This window comes from Nomascus leucogenys, chromosome 7b (assembly GCF_006542625.1).
Source record: "Nomascus leucogenys isolate Asia chromosome 7b, Asia_NLE_v1, whole genome shotgun sequence".
In the NCBI taxonomy this organism is placed as follows: Eukaryota; Metazoa; Chordata; class Mammalia; order Primates; family Hylobatidae; genus Nomascus; species Nomascus leucogenys.
Window position 1 is genome coordinate 65,766,012 of NC_044387.1, and position 20,842 is coordinate 65,786,853.

Consider the following 20,842-nt stretch of genomic DNA (forward strand, 5'->3'; position numbering starts at 1 on the left):
CTCTGTCTCAAAAAAATAAATGAATAAAATAAAATAAAAAAGAATTTTTTAAAAAATGAGCAAAACCTCTGAGAAATACATTATGTAAAGAGACCAAACCTACAACTCATTGGGGTCCCCGAAAGAGAGGGAGAACAACAAGCAAATCGGAAAATATATTTGAGGATATTGTCCACGAAAATTTCCCCAACCTCGCTAAAGAGGTCAACATTCAAATTCAGGAAATTCAGAGAACCCCAGAGTATATGAAAGAGTTGGTATCAACCCTACTGAAACGATTGCAAAAAACTGAGAAGGAAGGACTCCTCCCTAACTCATTCTATAAGGCCAGCATCACTCTGATACCAAAACCTGGCAGAGACCCAGTAAAAGAAAAAACCTCAGGCCAATATTCTTGATGAACATTGACACAAAAATCCTCAATAACATACTAGCAAACTGAAACCAGCAGCACATCAAAAAAAGGCTAATCCACCACAATCAAGTAGGCTTTATTCCTGGGATGTAAGATAGGCTCCACATATGCAAATCAATAAATGTCATTCATCACATAAATAGAACTAAAAACAAAAACCATATCATCATCTCAAGAGATGCAGAAAAGGCTTTCAATAAAATTCAACATCTCTTCATGTTAAAAATCCTCAACAAACTAGGCACTGATGGATCATAATTCAAAATAATAAGGGCCATCTATGACAAACCCACAGACAACATCATACTGAGCAAAAACTGGAAGGAAGCATTCCCCTTAAGAATCAGAACAAGACAAGGATGCCCACTCTCACCACTTCTATTCAACATAGTTCTAGAGGTCCTAGCCACAGCAATCAGGCAAGAGAAAAAATAAAAGGCATTCAAATAGGAAGAGAGGAAGTCAAACTATCTCTGTTTGCAGACAATATAATTCTACACCTAGAAAACCCCATACTCTCTGCCCAAAGACTCCTAGATCTGATGAACAACTTCAGCAAAGTTTCAGGATACAAAATCATATACAAAAATCAATAGCATTTCTATATACCAATAACATACAAGTTGAGTGCCAAATCAAGAACACAATTCCACTCAAAACAGCCACAAAAAAAAAAATAAAATACCTGGGAATACAGCTAACCAAGGAGGCAAAAGATCTCTACAAGAATTACAAAACACTGCTGAAGGAAATCAGAGATGACACAAACAAATGGAAAAACATCCCATGCTCATGGATAGGAAGAATCAATATTGTTTAAAAAAAAATGGTCATAACTGCCCAAAGCAATTTATAGATTCAATGCTATTCCAATCAAACTACTGACAGTTTTCACAGAATTAGAGAACTATTCTAATATTCATATGGAACCAAAAAAGAGCCTCAATAGCCAAAGCAATACTAAGCAAAAAGAACAAAGCTAGAGGCATCACACTACCCAACTTCAAACTACACTTCAAAACAACAGTAGCCAAAAGAGCATGGTACTGGTACAAAAACAGACACAGAGACCAATGGAACAGGTTAGAGAATCCAGAAATACAGCTGCACATCTATAACCATCTGTTCTTCAACAAAGTTGGCAATAACAAGCAATGGGGAAGGAACTCCCCATTCAATAAATTGTACAGGGATAACTGGCTAGCCATATGCAGAAGATTGAAATTGGACCCCTCCCTTTCACCATATACAAAAATCAACTCAAGATTTATAAAAGAGCTAAATGTAAAACCTACAACTATAAAAACCCAGGTAGAAAACCTAGGAAATACCTAGAAATACCTAGAACATAGGACCTAATAAAGACTTCATGACAAGAACTCCAAAAGCACTTAAAACAAAAATGTAAATTGACAAGTGGGACCTAATTAAACCAAAGAGCTTCAGCACAGCGAAAGAAACTATTAACAGAGTAAACAGACAACCTATAAGATGGGAAAAAATATTTGCAAACTATGCATCTGACAAAGGTCTAATATCCAGAATCTATAAGGAACTTAAATTTACAAGAAAAAAGCAACTCTATTAAAAAATGGGCAAAGGACATGAACAGACATTCCTCAAAAGTAGACATACAGCCAACAAGCATATGAAAAGGTGGTCAACCTCACTAATCACTAGAGAAATACAAATCAAAACCACAATGAGATACCATTTCACACACAAGTTGGAATGTTTATTACTAAAAAGTGGAAAAAAAATAACAGATGCTGGTGAAGTTGTGAAAAAAAGGGAATGCTTATACACTGCTGGTGGTAATGTAAATTAGTTCAGCCACTGTGGAAAGCAGTTTGGAGATTTCTCAAAGAATTTAAAACATAACTACTATTCGACCAAGCAATCCCATTACTGGGTATATATCCAAAGGGATTTAAATCATTTCACCATGAGACAAATGCACACATATGTTGATTGCAGCACTATGCGCAATAGCAAAGACATGGAATCAACCTAGATGCCCATCAGCAGTGGATTGGATAAAGAAAATATGGTAAACATACACCATGGAACACCACACAATCATAAAAAAGAATGAAATCATGTCCTTTGAAGCAGCATGGATGCAGCTGGAGGCTGGCATCCTAAGAGAACACAGAAACAAAACCAAATATTGCATGTTCTCACTTATAAGTGGGAACTAAACACTGAATACATGGCTGGGTGTGGTGGCTCACACGTATAATCCCAGCACTTTGGGAGGCCGAGGCAGGTAGATCACCTGATGTCAGGAGTTTGAGACCAGCCTGGCCAACATGGTGAAACCTTATCTCTACTAAAAATATAAAAATTAGCTGGGCGTGGTGGCAGGCACCTGTAATCCCAGCTACTCGGGATCCTGAGGCAGGAGAATCGCTTGAACCTGGGAGGGAGAGGTTGCAGTGAGCAGAGATCACGCTACTGCGCTCCAGCCTGGGCAACAGAGAGAGCCTCCATCTCAAAAAAAAAAAAAAAAAAAAAAAAAAAAAAAAAAAACAACACTGAATACATATAGATACAAAATAGGGAACAACAGACACGGGTGCCTACTTGAGGTGAAGGAAAGGAAGAAGGTGAGGACCAAAAAACTACCTATTAGGTACTATGCTTACTACCTGGATGACGAAATAATTTGTACACCAAACCCCAGCGAAAGGCAATTTACCCATATAACAAACCTGCACATGTACTCCCTTAAACTAAAATAAAAGTCAGAAGGAAAATAAATAAATCCTGCCTAACATCTGCTTTTGTAAGATAAAATTTAATTAGAACACCTAAATTCTGTCATTTATGCACTGTGTAGGGCCACCTTTGTGCTATAACAGTGGAACTGAGCACTGTAGCTGCAAAACAGATGAGATGGCCCACAAAGTCTAAAATATTTACTATCTGGCTTGTTGGAAATTTGCTGATTTGTACTCTAGGACAATGGTATAAGCCAGGTGCAGTGGCTCACGCCTGTAATCCCAGCACTTTGGGAGGCCGAGGTGGGTGGAGTCACAAGGTCAGGAGTTCAAGACCAGCCTGACCAATATGGAGAAACCCCACCTCTACTAAAAATACAAAATTAGCCGGGCATGGTGGTGCATGCCTGTAATGCCAGTTACTCGGAAGGCTGAGGCAGAAGAATCGCTTGAACCTGGGAGGCGGAGGTTGCAGTAACCCGAGATCACGCCATTGCACTCCAGCCCAGGCAACAAGAGCTAAACTCCATCTCAAAAAAAAAAAAAAAAAAAAAAAGATGGTATAAATGCAACAAGATAGCTGAGTTAACTGGTTTCCAACTATGTCAATAAATTCAGCCAGGCCCAGTGGTTCATGCCTGGAACCCCAGCATTTTGGGAGGCTGAGGTGGGAGGAATGCTTGAGGCCAGGAGTTCGAGACCAGCCTGGCCAACATAGCGGCCGACTGTCTCTATTTAAAATGTTAAAAATCTGACAATAAATACATTCAAAGCATTGACAAACATGTGGCTGTTTTCCTTTCCCCTCAAAAAGCATTATCAAAAAGGAAAATGTCCTTAAAGGTTCTAAGTAAAAAAAAAAAATTTTTCCAAATAAAAGTAAAAATTTGAGAAGTTATATGAATATTCCATAGCTAAAAAGCTTACAATCATCACTCCAGGTTTACTTAATATGATACATTAAGGTATTGTATTGGGCCATAAGCAAAATATATCTTTCTGAAAGTACCTGCAGAAAATAAATTATATTGAAAAGTATATTTGAGAAACATCTACATAAAAGGAACTATGCAACATACCATAAGAAAATTCATAAAAAATAAGACAGAGTAACTTTAAAATGCTAATAATCTAACTGAACAGAAAAATAATCTATAAGACTTCAGAGTTTAAAAAGTTTTGTATTTCATTGTAATTTCTATCTTTAATTTTTATGTTAATAAAATAGATTTATTTGTCTATAACCTACACTAGATGAAAAATTTGAAAATGTATTAATTACCTGAATTGGATGTTCACTAAATGAGGCTGGGAACCATCTGATTGCCAATAAGTTTCTAGATTGTCATCTCGTAACTGATCCACTCCAAATCCTAAAAACACCAAAAGTGTCAATACATGCCTGTGAAAAAGAAAGAACTATACATGCAAAACATAAAATTACCATAGGTATTTGTCCAGAAATTTTGATAAACAGAAAGGTCAGAAATATTAAATTTATTTTATTTATTTTTTTGTAGACAGGGTCTTGCTGTGTTGCCCAGGCTGGCCTTGAACTCCCAGCCTCAAGTGATCCTCCTGCCTTGGCCTCCCAAAGTGCAGAGATTACAGGCATAAGCCATAGCACCCAGCTGCGAAACTTAAATTAACCAGAATTCTTCTACCCTTTTATTCAGAGCTCAACCCTTAGAGAAATATCACTTGCACATACAAAGCCTCTACCATTTCTCCTCCTTACTCACTGCTCTCCAGCTCCTATAGCCTTCTTTCTGAACCTCTAAAATGCCAAATCAACTAACGTAGAGCCTTTGAACTAACTTCCTGGTGTCAAGAAAGTTATTCTCTGAAATCTTTGCACAATTTTTCTTCTTTTTTTTTTTTTTTGAGACGGAGTCTCGCTCTGTCGCCCGGGCTGGAGTGCAGTGGCACAATCTCAGCTCACTGCAAGCTCTGCCTCCCAGGTTCACGCCATTCTCCTGCCTCAGCCTCCGAGTAGCTGGGACTACAGGTGCCCACCACCACGCCCGGCTAATTTTTTGTATCTTTAGTAGAGACGGGGTTTCACCATGGTCTCGATCTCCTGACCTCGTGATCCGCCCGCCTCGGCCTCCCAAAGTGCTGGGATTACAAGCGCGAGCCACCACGCCCGGCAATTTCCTCTTCTTAACATTCATGTCTCTGTGCAAATTTCACTTATAAAAGAGGCCTTCCATAATCCCACAAACTAATGCAGCCTCCCACTTAAAGTTACTTTCTATTATATTGCTGTCTTATTTTCCGCAAAGCAAATATCACTATTCAACTTAGAAATCCTTTAACTCAAAGGCCATAATTGTCAGGTATAGCATGAACTTCAATAAAAATTTAGTGAGTTTTTATTTTAAGAAAAACAGAATTTACTACATCCCATTAACCTTCTCAAAATTAACTCAATGTCTTCAAAAAAAAAACCAGGGAACAAATAGCATATAAGCCCTGTAAGATGTTCACAAAATCCCGCCATACTGAATCCCTTCTTTGTATCAAATATAGAGTTAAGCATAGCAGATGTACCTATTTTTCCCCTAAATTTGTTTTTCAACATTGGATTAATTTGGTGCTTATGAAATGATTAAATTATTTTAGAAGACCCTATTATATGGTAGCAGTCATAACACAAATTTGTTTTTCAACATTGGATTAATTTGGTGCTTATGAAATGATTAAATTATTTTAGAAGACCCTATTATATGGTAGCAGTCATAACACAAATTTGTTCTTTTGTTTTTCCAGTCTCTTAGGTAGAGACTAACAATTGTGCTGAATTGTAAGATTGTTTTGCGGTGTGTGTTCAACTAAGCTGAATCTACTAAACACATTCCAACTTTAATCTGAATGAAATATTGAACCATTATTTCCAAAGATACAAAAAGATTTTTGCAAAGCCATGTGCCACCTATCATCCTGTAGCAGGCAAGTAAATCTGCGTCTCCCAAAGACTGATATTAACATTTTGAAAATTTCTTAAAATTCTCCTTTATATCACTTCCTATCTGATTTATTGTGTGTCTCCTGATTTCCTTTTTACCTCTAATTTTGCCTCACTTCAATCCATCCTCCACACTTCTCAAATATGAACAAACACTGATTGTTTTACTCTGTTACTTACCTTTTCAACTGCTCATATTATCCATACAGTAAAGTATGAACTGTTTAATAAAGTCCTCTATAATCAGGCTTCTACCTAACTATATAGCTTCACATATGCCATTTCCCTATGTTCTAGTCTCATTTACTACATGAAATTAATTGACTAAGCCATGTTTTGTTTAAGCTATATACCTCTGCACATATTATCATTTCTTGGCATCCAACAAGGATTGGTACTAGGAGCTCTGTGGTTAACGAAATCCACTGATGCACAAGTCCCTTATTTAAAATGGCTCCTCTTGTATACTTTAAATCATCTCTAGATTACTTATAATATCTAATATAATGTAAATATGTAAAAAGTTGTACAGTGTTGTTTTTCTATTTGTGTTATTTTTGTTGTTGTACTGGTATTTTTTTGTGGTTTTTTTCCAACTATTTTCGACCTTCAGTTAGTTGAATCCATGAAATTAGAACCTACAGATATGGAGAGCTAACTGTCCAATTTCCCTTGCTTTTATGTCCTTAGTGAAATCCTATTCTTGCTTCATCATACAGAATAAGCATCATCTCCATGAAGACGTCCATGATCGTTTCAAGCAAAGTAAATCACTTTCTTCTTTGGGCTAGTTCTACACTGAGCCCATACTTCGTGGAAAGCAGTATTGTGTAGTGGAGTCTGTCTTGAATTCCAGAATTTCCTGCTTATCATGTGATCTTTGTCAAATTACTTAATCTTTCTGTACTAGAGTTTCCTCATTTGGAAAATGTAAAAGAAATAGTACAACTTCATATAACTTTTGAAAACCTTACTGAGATAATTGGTTATTTTATGCATGTAAAGTTCTTAGAACAGAACCTATCACTTAGTAAGCACTACATAAGAGTTATTAATTATTACATTATGTAATAATAGTTTAAAGCTATACTTCCTCCACTAAATTGTGAAGTCCTTGACAGTAAGGATTGTGTCTTGTCTTTCAATCTCTAACAAATTTGAGTTACAAATCTCAGCAACTATCTGCTGACTTAAACTGAAAAATATCTGACCCTGGAGAAGCAAAGATCAAGCAATCACTTTCTCATGCAGTTTCCAGTTTATAAAGAGTAGTCATTCTTAATATGTAAAGTGCTAATCATTTAATGATATTTCACTGATAGACTCAAAGCTCAAAATCACATGAAGTAAGACATATGACATTGCACTAATGAACTTCATGAATTTCATACTCAACACATTTTTAAGTGATCCTGCCACTCCTCTAGTAGCAGTAACTATTGATCTCTTCTGCACCTCCAAGATGTCAGAGCAGTGGGGCAACTTCAGGAAACTGGTGACATGTGTTGCTCTCTTCAAACCAGTGACTGGTGCAATATTGCGTTAGTAATGAGGTATGAATCAGTGCTAGTTTACCAAAGAAGGTAAACTTTACCAAAGGAGTTCAACCAGCACTGATTTGTATGTCATTACTGACACAATATGGCACCAGTCTCGTTATACTAATAGATCAAACAGTGAAAGATGTTCAATTTAATCATATTTACAGGAATATTTGATACGATAATGGATATTAAGGAATTCCAAAGAACGTAAAAGAAAGCTGGAAAAGCTTTTAAAAAACGGGGGGAGGGGGAAATCACCCCTACAGTATTCCATAGTGTATATATACCACATTTTCTTTATGTAGTCTATCACTGATGGGCGTTTGGGTTGATTCCACATCTTTGCTATTATGAATAGTGCTGCGATGAACATACACGTGTGTGTATCTTTGTAATAGAATAATTTATATTCTTTTGGGTATATACCCAGTGATGGGACTGCTGGGTCAAATGGTATTTCTGGTTCTACATTTTTGAGGACTCACCACACTGTCTTCCACAATGGTTGAACTAATTTACATTCCCACCAACAGTGTAAACACGTGGAGTACTATCCAGCCATAAAAAGGAATGAGATAATGTCCTTTGCAGGGACTTGGACAAAAGACCAGCCACAGATACAAGGCTGTCTTGAATAGGAGGAGCCAAAATGCTGAGGCCAGGCACTTACGGCCTACCTAAGACTGCTGCTGCACTAGGAAAACAGAGAACTACCCTGCCTATCCCTTCCAGGAGCTGGAAGCCATTATCCTCAGCAAACTAACACAGGAACAGAAAACCAAACACCACATGTTCTCCCTTATAAGTGGGAGCTAAACAATGAGAACAAATGGACACAGGGAGGGGAACATCACACACTAGGGCCTGTTGGGATGGGGTAGGGGGAGGGAGAGCATTAGGAAAAATAGCTAATGCATGCTGGGCTTAATACCTAGGTGATAAGTTGATAGGTGCAGCAAATCACCATGGGACACATTTACCTATGTCACAAACCTGCACATCCTACACATGTACCCTAGAACTTAAAATTTAAATTTAAAAAAATCACCTCCATCCAAACAAGAAAAAGCTGGATAAACCACAAACTCCTACCAGACAGCCTGAAATCCAGGAATGGGACAGCCCCCATTCCCAGGAGAATAAAGATTACAGATTGTCCCAACTGTGGTAGAGCATAGGAGGAAGGAACAGAGACCAAATAAACACATAAGAAGAAACCAAGTATAACTTTAATAATTTGACAAAGACCAAATGCAGGCTAGCATAATAGTACAGCAACACTGAGAGCCCCAAACACAAGGTGAATTCACACTGACTCTCAGACTCTTTTGCAAGGGCCCTCACTTTACACATAAAGATTGGGAGAGGGCAAGAGACTAAAGAGCCTAAGTCAGTGCTACAGATACAGAGGAGGGGACTGACCACCAGTGAAGGAAAGCAAAAAGTTCTACCCTCCTTCCAAACCCTTCTCTCCCATAGAGGAAATGACTTAAGCTGCTATAGGAGGAGAATCAACCCTGTTGACCCCAGGACACAAATACAACCCATCCTTGCTGAAAGAGGAGTAAAAGAAAAAACTCTCTATACCTGAGAGAGGGGCAAACAACAGTCTTTTCTCAGAGTGAGGCAGAAAACTCTCTTCTACAAAAGACCAGTCACAGATACAAGGCTGTCATGAATAGGAGGGGCCAAAATGCTGAGGCCAGGCACATACAGCCTACCTAAGACTGCAGCTGCACTAGGAAAACAGAGAACTAACCTGCCTCTCATATCCTGAACTGAGTAACGAAACACAGTATTCTACAGCTGGAGGTAGGGCAAGAGCATGGCGAGAGGCACCCTCTGTAGCACAAGTGTGCGCCAAAGCACAAGAAAACTGGAGTGGAACTATTATATAGAAAAATAAGAAAATGTCTCTGGCACAATGGTCTCACGATAAGCACAGGGCATCTTTAGAGACACTGAAGGTAACCATAGCCATAACAAAACTCAAACTCAGCTCAATTCCTAACTAATGCAAATCTCACAATGAAGGACAAATGATAGAAAAAAGGCATCCATTTCAAGATGTAAAAACTATTTATCTCAGTGTCTACTAATCTGCACATATTTGGCACTCAATTAAAAAAAAAAGACAAACAAAAAGAAAAACAGAATTATCATAAACAGAAACAGACCCAGAGATGACCTAGTTGTTGGAACTACCAGACAGGAATCTTAAATAACTATAACTATGACTAAGATGTTATAAAAAAAAAAAAAAAAAACCTAGAAAGGTAGATGAAATGTGTTAATGGACAGGAATTTCAATAGAGATGAAAACTCTAAGAGTCAAATGGAAGAGCTACAAATAAAAAATATAATATCACAGATGAAAAATTTCTTAGGCAGAATTATCAGTATGCTCAATAAAGCCAAAGATGAATGCAGCAGATTTGAAGATAGGCCAATGAAAAATACCCAAATTGAAACACAACTCGAAAAAAAGTGAAAAAAAATAGAGTACCCAAAAGCTGTGGGATAATACCAAATGGTCTAGCATATGTATAATTAGATTCCCAGATTCTTAGAAAGATAATAGAGAAGGAATAGGGCAAAAGAAATAATTGAAGAAATAATGGACACAATGTCTTTTACAATCTAGTCTCAAAAGTCATATATCATCAGTTTTGCCTTATTCTACTGGTCCCAGAGACCAATCCTGACACAATCTGGAAAGGGTCCACAGAAGGGCATGAATACCAGAAGGCAAGGATAACTGGAGACCATTTTGAAAGCTAGCTACTACAAATCTGGTGAATGGATAAACAAACTGGTACAGCCATATTGTGGAATAGTAATCAACAATAAAAAGGAACAAACTACAGATATGTGCCACAGAAAAACCCACAAGTGAATTATGCTAAATGAAAGACACTAGACCCAATAAGCTACATACAGTACTTATATTGGCATTTTGGGAAAGGTGAAACCAAAAGGACCCAAAACTGAGCTGTCAGGGGCTTCGAAAGGCCCAGAAGACTGACCATAAAGAGACATGAGGGAACTTTGTGGGATGATGGCAATGTTATATATTTGATTGTAATACTGCTTATATGACTGTACATGCCTGTAAAATTCATAGAACTGTACATCTAAAAAGGATAAGTTTTATAGTATGTAAATTATACCTCAATAAAGTGCTCATAAAAAGACAGAGAAGGGAATCTTGAGGGGAAACAGAAGAAGCTTGGTTGACAGGATGGATACAGGAGTCATAATGTGCAAATAATAAAAGTTTCTGAAAGAAAGATGACTACCAAACTAATAACATTATAAAGTTCCTCAACCTAAAGAAATTTCTCCAAGCTTGAGTCTGTGGGTGAAAACTGCCTATCAAATTATGGGTTACAAGGGTGAGAAAAGATATCCTGACAAATGCCATGAACTCAAGAATAAAGAAAAAAACCTTAGATGCTTCCAGAAAAAAACAAGTTACTTAGGAAAAAAAAAAAGAGACGTAGGCATAGGCCTTTATACCCACAACATGGCAAAAGAAGATAGTGAAAGAGCATTCATAACTTTTTGAGAGAAAAGGACTGCCACCCAAGAATTCTATCCCAACAAAGAGTAAAAGGAAAGTATTTTGGTGTATGTTATCACTCATTTATCCAATTGAGAGAAACAGCCAAAAAAAAAAACTAAATAACAACTGAATCATAGCCGAGATGGAGGAGGAAAAGAGAAGACCTTATGACATATGTAGTTAAATCTAACTAGGGAATAGTAAAGAAATTGGACAGAGATACAAGATAAAAAAAAAATCCAGTGCATTAGAATTAAAATAAAGCATCTAAACAAAAGAAATATTAAAATCAGACCAGCGTACAGTAGTATCTTTATCTGCAGTTTCACTCTCCGCAGTTTCAGTTACCCTTAGTCAATCATGGTTCAAAATATTAAAAGGAAAATTCCAGAAATAAACAACTGGTAAGTTTTAAATTGTGTACTGTCTGAGTAGTGTGAAGAAATTTCTCACCATCCTGCTCCATCCCACCCAAGAAATAAATCATCACTTTGTCCAGCATATCCACCCCTTTGTCCAGCACATCCACCACTTTGTCCAGCATATCCACACTGTGTATATATACTACCTGACTGTTAGCCAACAACATCATCTGCTCCTGACATCCAATCATCAACATCATCATGGCTTGATGATCCAGAATCACCAGAAGCAGATGCTCCTCCTTCTGAAGTATTGTCAGAAGATTAATAGTAGCCTAACACTACATCACAACACCTGTATTCTTCACCTCACTCGCTCTCATCACATAGACATTTTATCTCTCACATCATCGCAGGAGGAAGGGTACAATACAATATTTTGTGAGCGAGAGAGACCATTTTCACAAAACTTTTATTACTTTATTACTTCTATTGTTATAATTGTTCTATTTTATTATTATTCTTAATCTCTTACTGTGCCTAATTTATAAATTACACTTTATCACAGGTATTTATGTATAAGAAAAAACATAGTATTAATATAGAAAGGATTCAGTACTATCCATGGTTTTAGGCATCCACTGGGAGTCCTGGAATGTATCCCCTGGGATAAGGGGAGATGACTGTACAAGGAAACTGCAAGTGACTATTTCCAACAGCTTTTTTGTTTGTTTTTACCTGGTTTGCAAGATGAGAGTGACCAAACAGCTTGTGATCCAATTTCCCGTACTGTTCCAGTCCTTTCCAACTGCTTGGGGTCAGCACCAGGAGGTGTCTTGTTTGGTGTAGTCATTTTTAAAATATTCTATGTAGAAAACAAGAATGCACACATTGTATCAGGAACTGGGCATCTTTCTACAAAAGGTTTTTACCAAGAAAAATTTAATGGAACTCATATACCTTGATATTAATCATTTATTCTGAAGAATGCAGTTAATATAATTAAATCACTGTAATTTAAATCTTAGGGGCTGGACATGGTGGCTCACACCTGTAATCCCAACACTTTGGGAGGCTGAGACAGGAGGATCATGTGAGCCCAGGAGTTCAAGACCAGCCTAGACAACATGGCAAGACCCCATCTCTATTTTTAAATAAATAAAAATCTTACGAATTCAGGTTTTGTTTCGTATGACCAGATATGCAAAGCAGTGAGCTATAGTAGTCAAAAGAGCACAGAATCAAAGTTTTGGCTTCAGTATCTCCTTTAATTAGCCTAGACTTTGAGTAGGTCTGGGCTTTATTTCCTCTCCTGGCAAAGAGGTTCACTTGATGATTTTTAATTCTACAATGCTATGCAGTTCTATACTTCTGTGGCTGAAAATTCAAATGACTTTTAGCCCTAGAAAAGTCAGACTGAAATACTCTTATTCTAGGAATATATAAATATTGATCCTCATTTTATTTACTTAATTTCTTTTTTTTTTTAGAGACAGGATCTAGCTATGTTATCCAGGCTGGTCTTGAATACCTTGCTTCAAGCGATCCTCCCACCTCAGCCTCCCAAGTAGCTGGGATTACAGATGTGATCCCATCGCCCCACTAAGATCCTCATTTTAAATATTTATTGAGTGATGGAGAGAACAGTCATACCTGCCCTCTAGCTGTCAAAAGTTTTATTTAAGACCCAGACCGGTGGCTCACACCTGTAATCCCAGCAGATTGGGAGGCTGAGGCAGGTGGATTGCTTGAGCCCAGGAGTTCAAGACCAGCCTGGAATATGGTGAAACCCTGTCTCTAAAAAAATTCCAAAAAATCAGCCTGGTGTGGCGGCACACACCTGTAGTACCAGGGAGGCTGAGACAGGAGGAACACCTGAACTGGGAGGCGGAGGTTGCAGTGGGCCGAGATCGTGCCACTGCACTCCAGCCTGGGTAACAGAGCAAGACTCTGTCCCAAAAAACACAAAAATAAGAAAAAAAATGTTAAAAGTTCATTTACATATGCTCCTACCATAGAAGATAAGGTCAGGAAAATGGCTTCAAGATTTTGAAGTGAATGACTGGCCCATTCTAAAAAGACTGACCTCATCTTTCACATCTTTTGTTAATTTTACTAAGTCTATTCACTATATGTGAAAAAACACTTCAATATTGGATCGTGAACAATACGTAAAACTGCTTTGGTAGCGCAGTTACTGCTACTGAACATTGTTATATATGCTATTCAAAATAGGTGCAATAGTTCTGCATACGGTTTCCTTGACACCTCTCATTGTATCCGAAGTTGTTCTCTAATCGGCACACAAGCACTTGATACTCACTAAATAATGGCAGAGACAACAGACTGTAAACTTTGGCAAGGCCTGAGGCTTAAATGCTCAATAAGCAATTTACTGAATGAATAAACAGATGAATAGGTTCAGTCATGAACTAGTTATTTGTCACTTTCCTGCAAGTTAGGTGAGATCTAGGGGGAGACTATTCAACCTGCAACCATCATTACTAACTGAATGTCCTGTTAACTAAAAAATGATAGAAATAAAGTCCATCTTTAGGGCAGAATTCAACTGCCGGACTTGGGACTGGACGCCACCAAGTGGATAAAATATGGAGCTCGGTAAAGATTGGATTCCCGGCCTTAAACTGACCACACAGTTGAGAGGAAGCTGAGGCCTAGGAGAGCGCGCAACAGCAAGCCGGTCTGGACCAGACTCTGTTGGTCCTACGGACACCTCTAGCGTTAGAATGACTAAGGCTCCACTCCTGACCCACTGGCCTTGAGGAAAGCGCGAACGTAAAAAAAGATTGAAAACAGAGAGGCGAATGCCTCTGTTTACGCTAAGACCACGCTCGAAGTCGGAGAAAAGCCCACACACTCACAGTTTCCAGACCTGGCTGCTTGCCGAAACTCAGGTTCTCAGGACCTCCAGCAGCTCCGTGCCACTCCCACTCGGCTTCCTAGGACAGCCTGGCTTCGCCAACGGCTTTGAACAAGGGTCGCAGCACAATGACGTCAGATCTCGCTACCTACCTCCACGGTTCCGCCTCACGCTCTATGTCGCGCCCGCGCACTACGTCCTGTGGCTTGCGCGAGCGGCGGCTGGGCACCGCCATTTTGGCCGGTGGCCGTGAGAACACGCTGTGTGGCTGAAAAGTGAAGGCAAGAGCTGATTTGGCTTCTGTGCCCCCCTCCGCAAGGGGATCGTTTTCTCCAGGTACGTGAATAGCCCGGAGAGGTTTGGCTGTTAGCTGCCATCTGCCAGGTTGGAAAGACTGTAGGGACATTCTCCGAGAGCCTTTGGTTAGGCCTTAGGTGGCGGAGACAGCAGCAGCGCGTGGCAGCGGCTCCTGCGGGACAGCTGGAACTGATGGGGCGCGGGCGACGCCGAGAGCTTGGGGGCGCCCCGGTCTTCCCCTCCAGCGGACCCGGCTGTCGCCGCTGTTGCCTGCCACACCCGCGAGGGACTTCGAGAATGGACCCAGATGCCGTAGTCTCCACTCCCCCTTTACCCTACTCCCGCCCTGAAGCTAAACCTGCTGGAGAGGAAGGCACCTTTAGAACTTACAGCACTCTCTAGTACCCCCACACTCCTCCAGCACCCTAAAATGGATATATTGTCACGTGTGCATATTTGGTTGTGGGAAGTCGTGGCTTCCACGTTTTGGTGAGTGGAATGAGTCATGGCATCTTGCCGCCATGAAGTCGAATACTCGCTGTCCACTCCCAGGCTTTATAGAAATGATGCCCACATGTACATGCTTTTCTCAGAACAGCGTGTACGCAGCTATGACTGGTGTTGTCCCAAATAGTTTCCCAGTAGAAATCCTATAGTTTTTTTGGTACGTTTTTATAGCACTCGGCACTTTCTCCCCTTACCCATTTTTCCCTTTATTGTATCTAATACTCATTGAGATCAAGGTTGATGTCTTTACTCAGAATACCTTTATTATCTCTTCAGGGCTTCGTACATTGTAGGCATTTAATACATATTGTGAATGAATGACAGCCAAAGCCGAATTCCCACTTCCCATTAACTACATAAGCGCTTATTTTCTCTTTTTTGATAGTAAAAATCTATAAGAGGAAGAACTGTCCAAATAACATGTTTTATTTTTTTAAGAGTTCTTCTAGATGTCTTAAACTTAAAACTCTTTGAAATCAGAGCCGTGTACCACTCCTAACTTATACGTGTTTTATAAGACTAATAAACTACAATAAGCATGGGTTAGACTATTTCATGTGATACTAAACATCATTAGTTAACAGCAGTCTTTGAAATGCTTTTACACAGCATTACAATTATTTTGGCTTTAGACTAAATGCTTCCAAGTATTCCTCACTTTTTTCCTCTCAGCTGTAAGAATGACACTGAGGGTCATTGTTCTAGTGTCAATTTTGAACACTTTTGTCTTAGAATCTGAAATATCCTCAAATCCTTCTTTGTTTGCAGGAGGCTGTTAACTATAATCTTCCTCTCCAAGCTTTACTGTGCCTAACTTTTCTATTGAAAAACAAGTAGGGAATCCCCTTGCCCCAATTATTGAAACTGATACAGAAATTGAATTAAAAGTGTTCACACAGTTAATTAACAGTTCTACAAAGAATCCATGTTCATTTTTCTTAAATGCATTACAATTTATCACTATTTTTATATAAATCAGTTTATTAACCATTTCTGATATGTTTTTATTCTTCTGTAAAAATCAAGCCAGGGTAGTGACATGCACCTATAGTCCCAGCTATTCGGGAGGCTAAAGCAAGAGGATCCCTTGAGCCCAGGAGTCCCAGTCTGTAGTGTCCTGTGATCACTCCATTCAGCCAGGACACCATAGCAAGATCCCCAGGTCTTTTTAAAAAATTGTCTTTTACAGTCTTTTGGTTTTTAAAATAGTTTGAAAAATTAAATATTTTAGTAGTTTAACAGAAATAAAGTTTAAGCAATGTCGTGATGAAAGATTTATCCCCTGGAGGGGAATTCATTATGCTCTTTCACTGAGTAATTTGTAGAAAGGCATTCAGTATTTAAATTAGAATGCATGGTGTCCAGTTTTAATAGCTTGCTAAAGAATCTTCGTCTCCTAGGAAGTTGTCATTTCCCGAATAATAGCTTTTTGGGACAATTCAAGTCATCTAATTTCTTCCTTTTCTAATCTTTACAAGACCTGGACCAGTTTTTAGAGGAATAGAGTCAACCTGTTTATTGGAATAACCCTGTATTTATTACATGAACATTTAGTCTCCTTTTGAATGATTTTTTTTTTTCAGTATGTAGTTTAGTGGACAACTGTCACTATAAAATATTGGTAACTTGAAAGATTTCTAAAGTTGTTATAACCTACAGGAAAATTATTTACTATATTTGAATTCATATTCTCATTCATTTAGCAGAAATGTTTGATCTCCTGTGTGCTAGGCACAGGTTCAGCCACTGGAATGAACAAAAATTCCTACCCTCATGATGGATGGAGTACATTCTACTTGGGGAGGGGATAAATGTGTGTGTGTTTGTAGACAGACAGAATATACATACACACACCCATGATAGATGTGTGCATATACACCAGATATATATATATATATATATGGAATATATAGTATGTCGTATAGTTGAGCTAGGGAGAAAAATAAAGCAAGAAGGATGAAGAGGCAGTTGGGTGTATTTTTCGGTAGTGTATATTGTGGTAGTGTAGTTACAGAAGGCTCACTGAGAAATAGTAAAGATTGGAAGGAGTAAGCCATGTAACTCTAGGGGGAATAGCATTACAGGCAGAAAGTACCAAGATCCTAAAGCAAGAACATGCCTGGCATGTGCTAGGAACAACAAAGAGCCAATGTAGCTGGAGCCATACTACAAGAGCTGGAGTAGTTGGAGACAAGATCAGAAAGTTAACAGAGGCTGATCAATGCCTCATTGATTATTTTCAGGACTTTGGCATTTACTCAGATTGAGAGTGAAGCCATTGCAGGATTTTAAATAGAGGAGTGACATGATCTAGCTTACTCCTTAAAAGGCTTACTATGGTTCCTGTGTTGAGAATGAACTGTTGAGGGTTAGAGTGGAAAGAGATGAGAGTAAAAGCAAAGAGATCTGTTAGGAAGCTATTTGAGTAATGCTGGTAAGAGATGATGATAGCTTACACCAAACTCATGAGAAGAGATCAGATTCTGGATATTTTATAGCTTCAATGGGATTTGCTATTATTAGGTGGAAAAGAAAATGACTTCAAGGATTTGGGCCTGAGCAAATGGAAGACTGGAGTTGCCATCTAACAAAATGGGCAAGACTGCTGAAATTTTGGTGAGGATTTCAGGAGCTTAGTTGGGAGATTCCTCTTTAGCCTTCCAGAGATGATAGGTGGGCAGGAAGGGTTCAAGAGAGGTATCCTGACTAAAGATAGAAATTTGGAAATTTGTAGTTTATAAATGGAATTTAAACCTATGAGGCCAGAATAGAACAACTTGGGGAATGAGTATATGTGGAAAAAAATGACCAAGTCTTAGAGCACTCTCTGCATTTAGAAGCCTGGGAGATGAAGATGAGTGACCAGGAAAGTAGTAGAAAAACCGGGTTAGTGTTGTATCCTAAAACCAAGTTAAGAAAGGGTTTTTATCTAGTAGGAAAAGTGTTTGTTTGTGTCAGATGCAATTGATTGGTCAGGTGAATTAAGGTCTGATAACCATTTGTTTTAGCCATGTGAAGAACAACGATGGCTCAACAAGTTTTGATTAAATGATGGGCTCTAGAGCCTAGAATGGATTCCAGAGAGCATGTAGCGAGAAATTTGAGACATTGAGTATAAGCAACTCTTTGAAGTAGTCTTGAAGAAGGAGAAATAAAGCAGTGGGAGACGATGGGGTCAGATAATAGAATTCCTGAATGCTGATAAGAATGAGCCAGTGGAGAAAATAATTGATGAAGTTAAAGACAGAAGGGAGAATTGTTCAGACATTCTTACGGAATGTCTTCTAGTGTACAAATGGTCTTAGCTAGGGAAATACATACAGTGTGATTGCTGATTGGCATAAAGGTCCATTTGAGATGATGAATTTAAAGGGAGACTAGTCAGCAGGTTTTGTGTTTTTTTTTTCCCTACCCATTTTCAGCTCTGTGTGTGCAGGTGAAGAGTCGAATTTAACCAAGATTGTGATTTAGGGTATTTTAGCTGGGTAAGAAGGAAAATAAAAACACCAAGAGCTGAGGGACAGTGGAAATATGATAGAATCAAGAGATAATGAAAGGTTTGAAGAATGGAGGAATCAGGGTTGTTAGATTGTTGTGTAGTAAGTGGTGAACTGAAAAGATAAGAGTGGCGGTTGGAGAATGGAGTATTTGAAGTTGAGGTTATAGAAGAATTGCAATTACTGGTAATGATAAGGTCTAGGATGTAACCAGAAAAAATGAATGGCTATGGTAAGGTAGAAGACAAGCTGTTTGAGGAGATGGGGTTAAATGAGAGGACAGGAGGGTCATCTGTGAGCATATTGAAATCAAGAACTATGTCAGGAGTTGTAAAAGTATGTGAAAGTTAACAGAGGGGCTGAAATCTTTAAAGAATGAAAGGGAGTGATCTGGTGGTCACTACTAACTAAAGCAGTTAGATAGTTGAGATGCAAAACTTTTTAGGGAGGAGGGAGAGATAATAGTCTAGGACAGCATTGAGGAGCAAGATCTCTTATCCCTATCCAAGCCTAATGATATTGATGGGTGTGAAAAAGACTTGAGATGTCTACAAAGAGAAGCAGTCTATCAAAAAAAAAAAAAATCAAGATTGATTATCACAGTAAGAAAAAAACAACATGATGTCTTTCTAAATGGAGAGTCTTGGTTTCAGATTCATTCGTTACATATTGGAATAAACTTGAGTATTAAGGCAGCTTTTGGAATTTTTTACTTTAGTCACCATTCTAAGGAAATTAATTTCTGAACCACTAAGCCCAATATTGTAAAAGATTTTTAAGTTCACTTTGATCTTAATGTTGTGTAGTTGATTAAACTGGAATATCAAGACTTACAAAAGCTTTAAAAGTGAGCATAGTATATACATATAGTTACTTGGTCTCCTTTTAATTTCATTGCTATTATGATTATTTGCCATTTCTGGCAGTGTCATTATAGTCAGATGTACACGACGTGAAGTAATGCTTAGTTTGGGGGAAGAGCTTGTGGGATTTCCCCCATCCTGCTTCCCTTTATTCAGTTTTCCTGGCTATTAATAATTCTTTTTCCATTAGAGCTTTAGATTTGCTTTGTCTGGATGGGTTGGGGTTTTTTTGGTTTTTTTTTTGAGAATGGGTCTCACTCTTATCCAGGCTGGAGTGCAGTGGTGTGATCTCGGCTCACTGTAACCTCCAACTCATAGGCTCAGGTAATCCTCTCACCTCAGCCTCCGGAATAGCTGGGACCGCAGGCGCACACCACCACATGTCTGGGGTTCCTTTGTTTGTTTTTTCTCATGAGATTGAATTAAATATATAAATTCAGGAAGGGTTTAAATCTGTGATATTAACTATTCTTTATTATAAAAACAGAGAGCGCATGTCATTTGTTCAGGTCATTTGTGTCATTCGGTGTTGTTTTAAAGTTTTCTTGTGTATATGTCTTGTTGAGTATATATATATATATATTCCTAGATATTTTCTTTTTGTCGCTATTGTAAATGGCATTTTTTTCTTTCCTTATATAAATCTTCTGATGAAAGTATATATGTAAAATTTGATTTTCCCAACCTTACTAGATTATAGATTATTTTACAATTTTTACAATTGTCAAAATTTATTTTTTTTTTGCAGATAATCATTTCATCTCCATATAATGATCATTTATGTTTTCCTGTCTTTCATGTATGCAAATTAGTTCCCTTAACTAATTGCATTGAATTTGTTGATTTTTCTTTCATAGAAGAGCTGGATATTCTTTCACACAGTTATGGCAGACAAATTAACGAGAATTGCTATTGTCAACCATGACAAATGTAAACCTAAGAAATGTCGACAGGAATGCAAAAAGAGTTGTCCTGTAGTTCGAATGGGTAAGCTGTTCTGTGGATCATTTAAGTATAAAAGAAAACCATGAAAGAAATCAACTGGTTTCATAATTCTTTACGGACATTAGCATAAACTTTGTGTTCACCATTAGTTTCATAAAACTGTGAAGACAAGAAAAGTAGTTTGTTCTAAATTTCTTTTATTGCTTTGTGACTAAAGGATCCTATTTTTTAAAGAAAGACCAAATTGTAGAATAATACGTCAATATTTAAAAGTG

General features: G+C 38.1%; 2 protein-coding genes across 5 annotated transcripts in view; one reads left to right on the plus strand and one right to left on the minus strand.

Annotated features, from left to right (window-relative positions):
* The window catches only part of ANAPC10 (anaphase promoting complex subunit 10), a 95,312-nt gene extending 80,760 nt beyond the window's left edge, over positions 1–14,552 (minus strand). For 2 of the 3 annotated variants that reach the window (XM_030816194.1, XM_030816196.1), the window contains exons 1-3: positions 14,460–14,549; positions 12,316–12,442; positions 4,421–4,511 (exon numbers count right to left, since the gene is read on the minus strand). In XM_030816194.1, coding sequence (XP_030672054.1) covers positions 4,421–4,511; positions 12,316–12,430 — 206 coding nt within the window. In that variant the 5' untranslated portion in view covers positions 12,431–12,442; positions 14,460–14,549. Of the gene's footprint in view, positions 1–4,420; positions 4,512–12,315; positions 12,443–14,459 lie in introns of all 3 variants that reach the window. The other variant, XM_030816195.1, reaches the window with a different exon arrangement.
* A 14-nt stretch (positions 14,553–14,566) lies between these two features.
* The window catches only part of ABCE1 (ATP binding cassette subfamily E member 1), a 30,591-nt gene continuing 24,315 nt past the window's right edge, over positions 14,567–20,842 (plus strand). The window contains exons 1-2 of one of the 2 annotated variants that reach the window (XM_030816192.1): positions 14,567–14,794; positions 20,480–20,609. In XM_030816192.1, coding sequence (XP_030672052.1) covers positions 20,507–20,609 — 103 coding nt within the window. In that variant the 5' untranslated portion in view covers positions 14,567–14,794; positions 20,480–20,506. The remainder of the gene's footprint in view (positions 14,795–20,479; positions 20,610–20,842) is intronic. The other variant, XM_030816193.1, reaches the window with a different exon arrangement.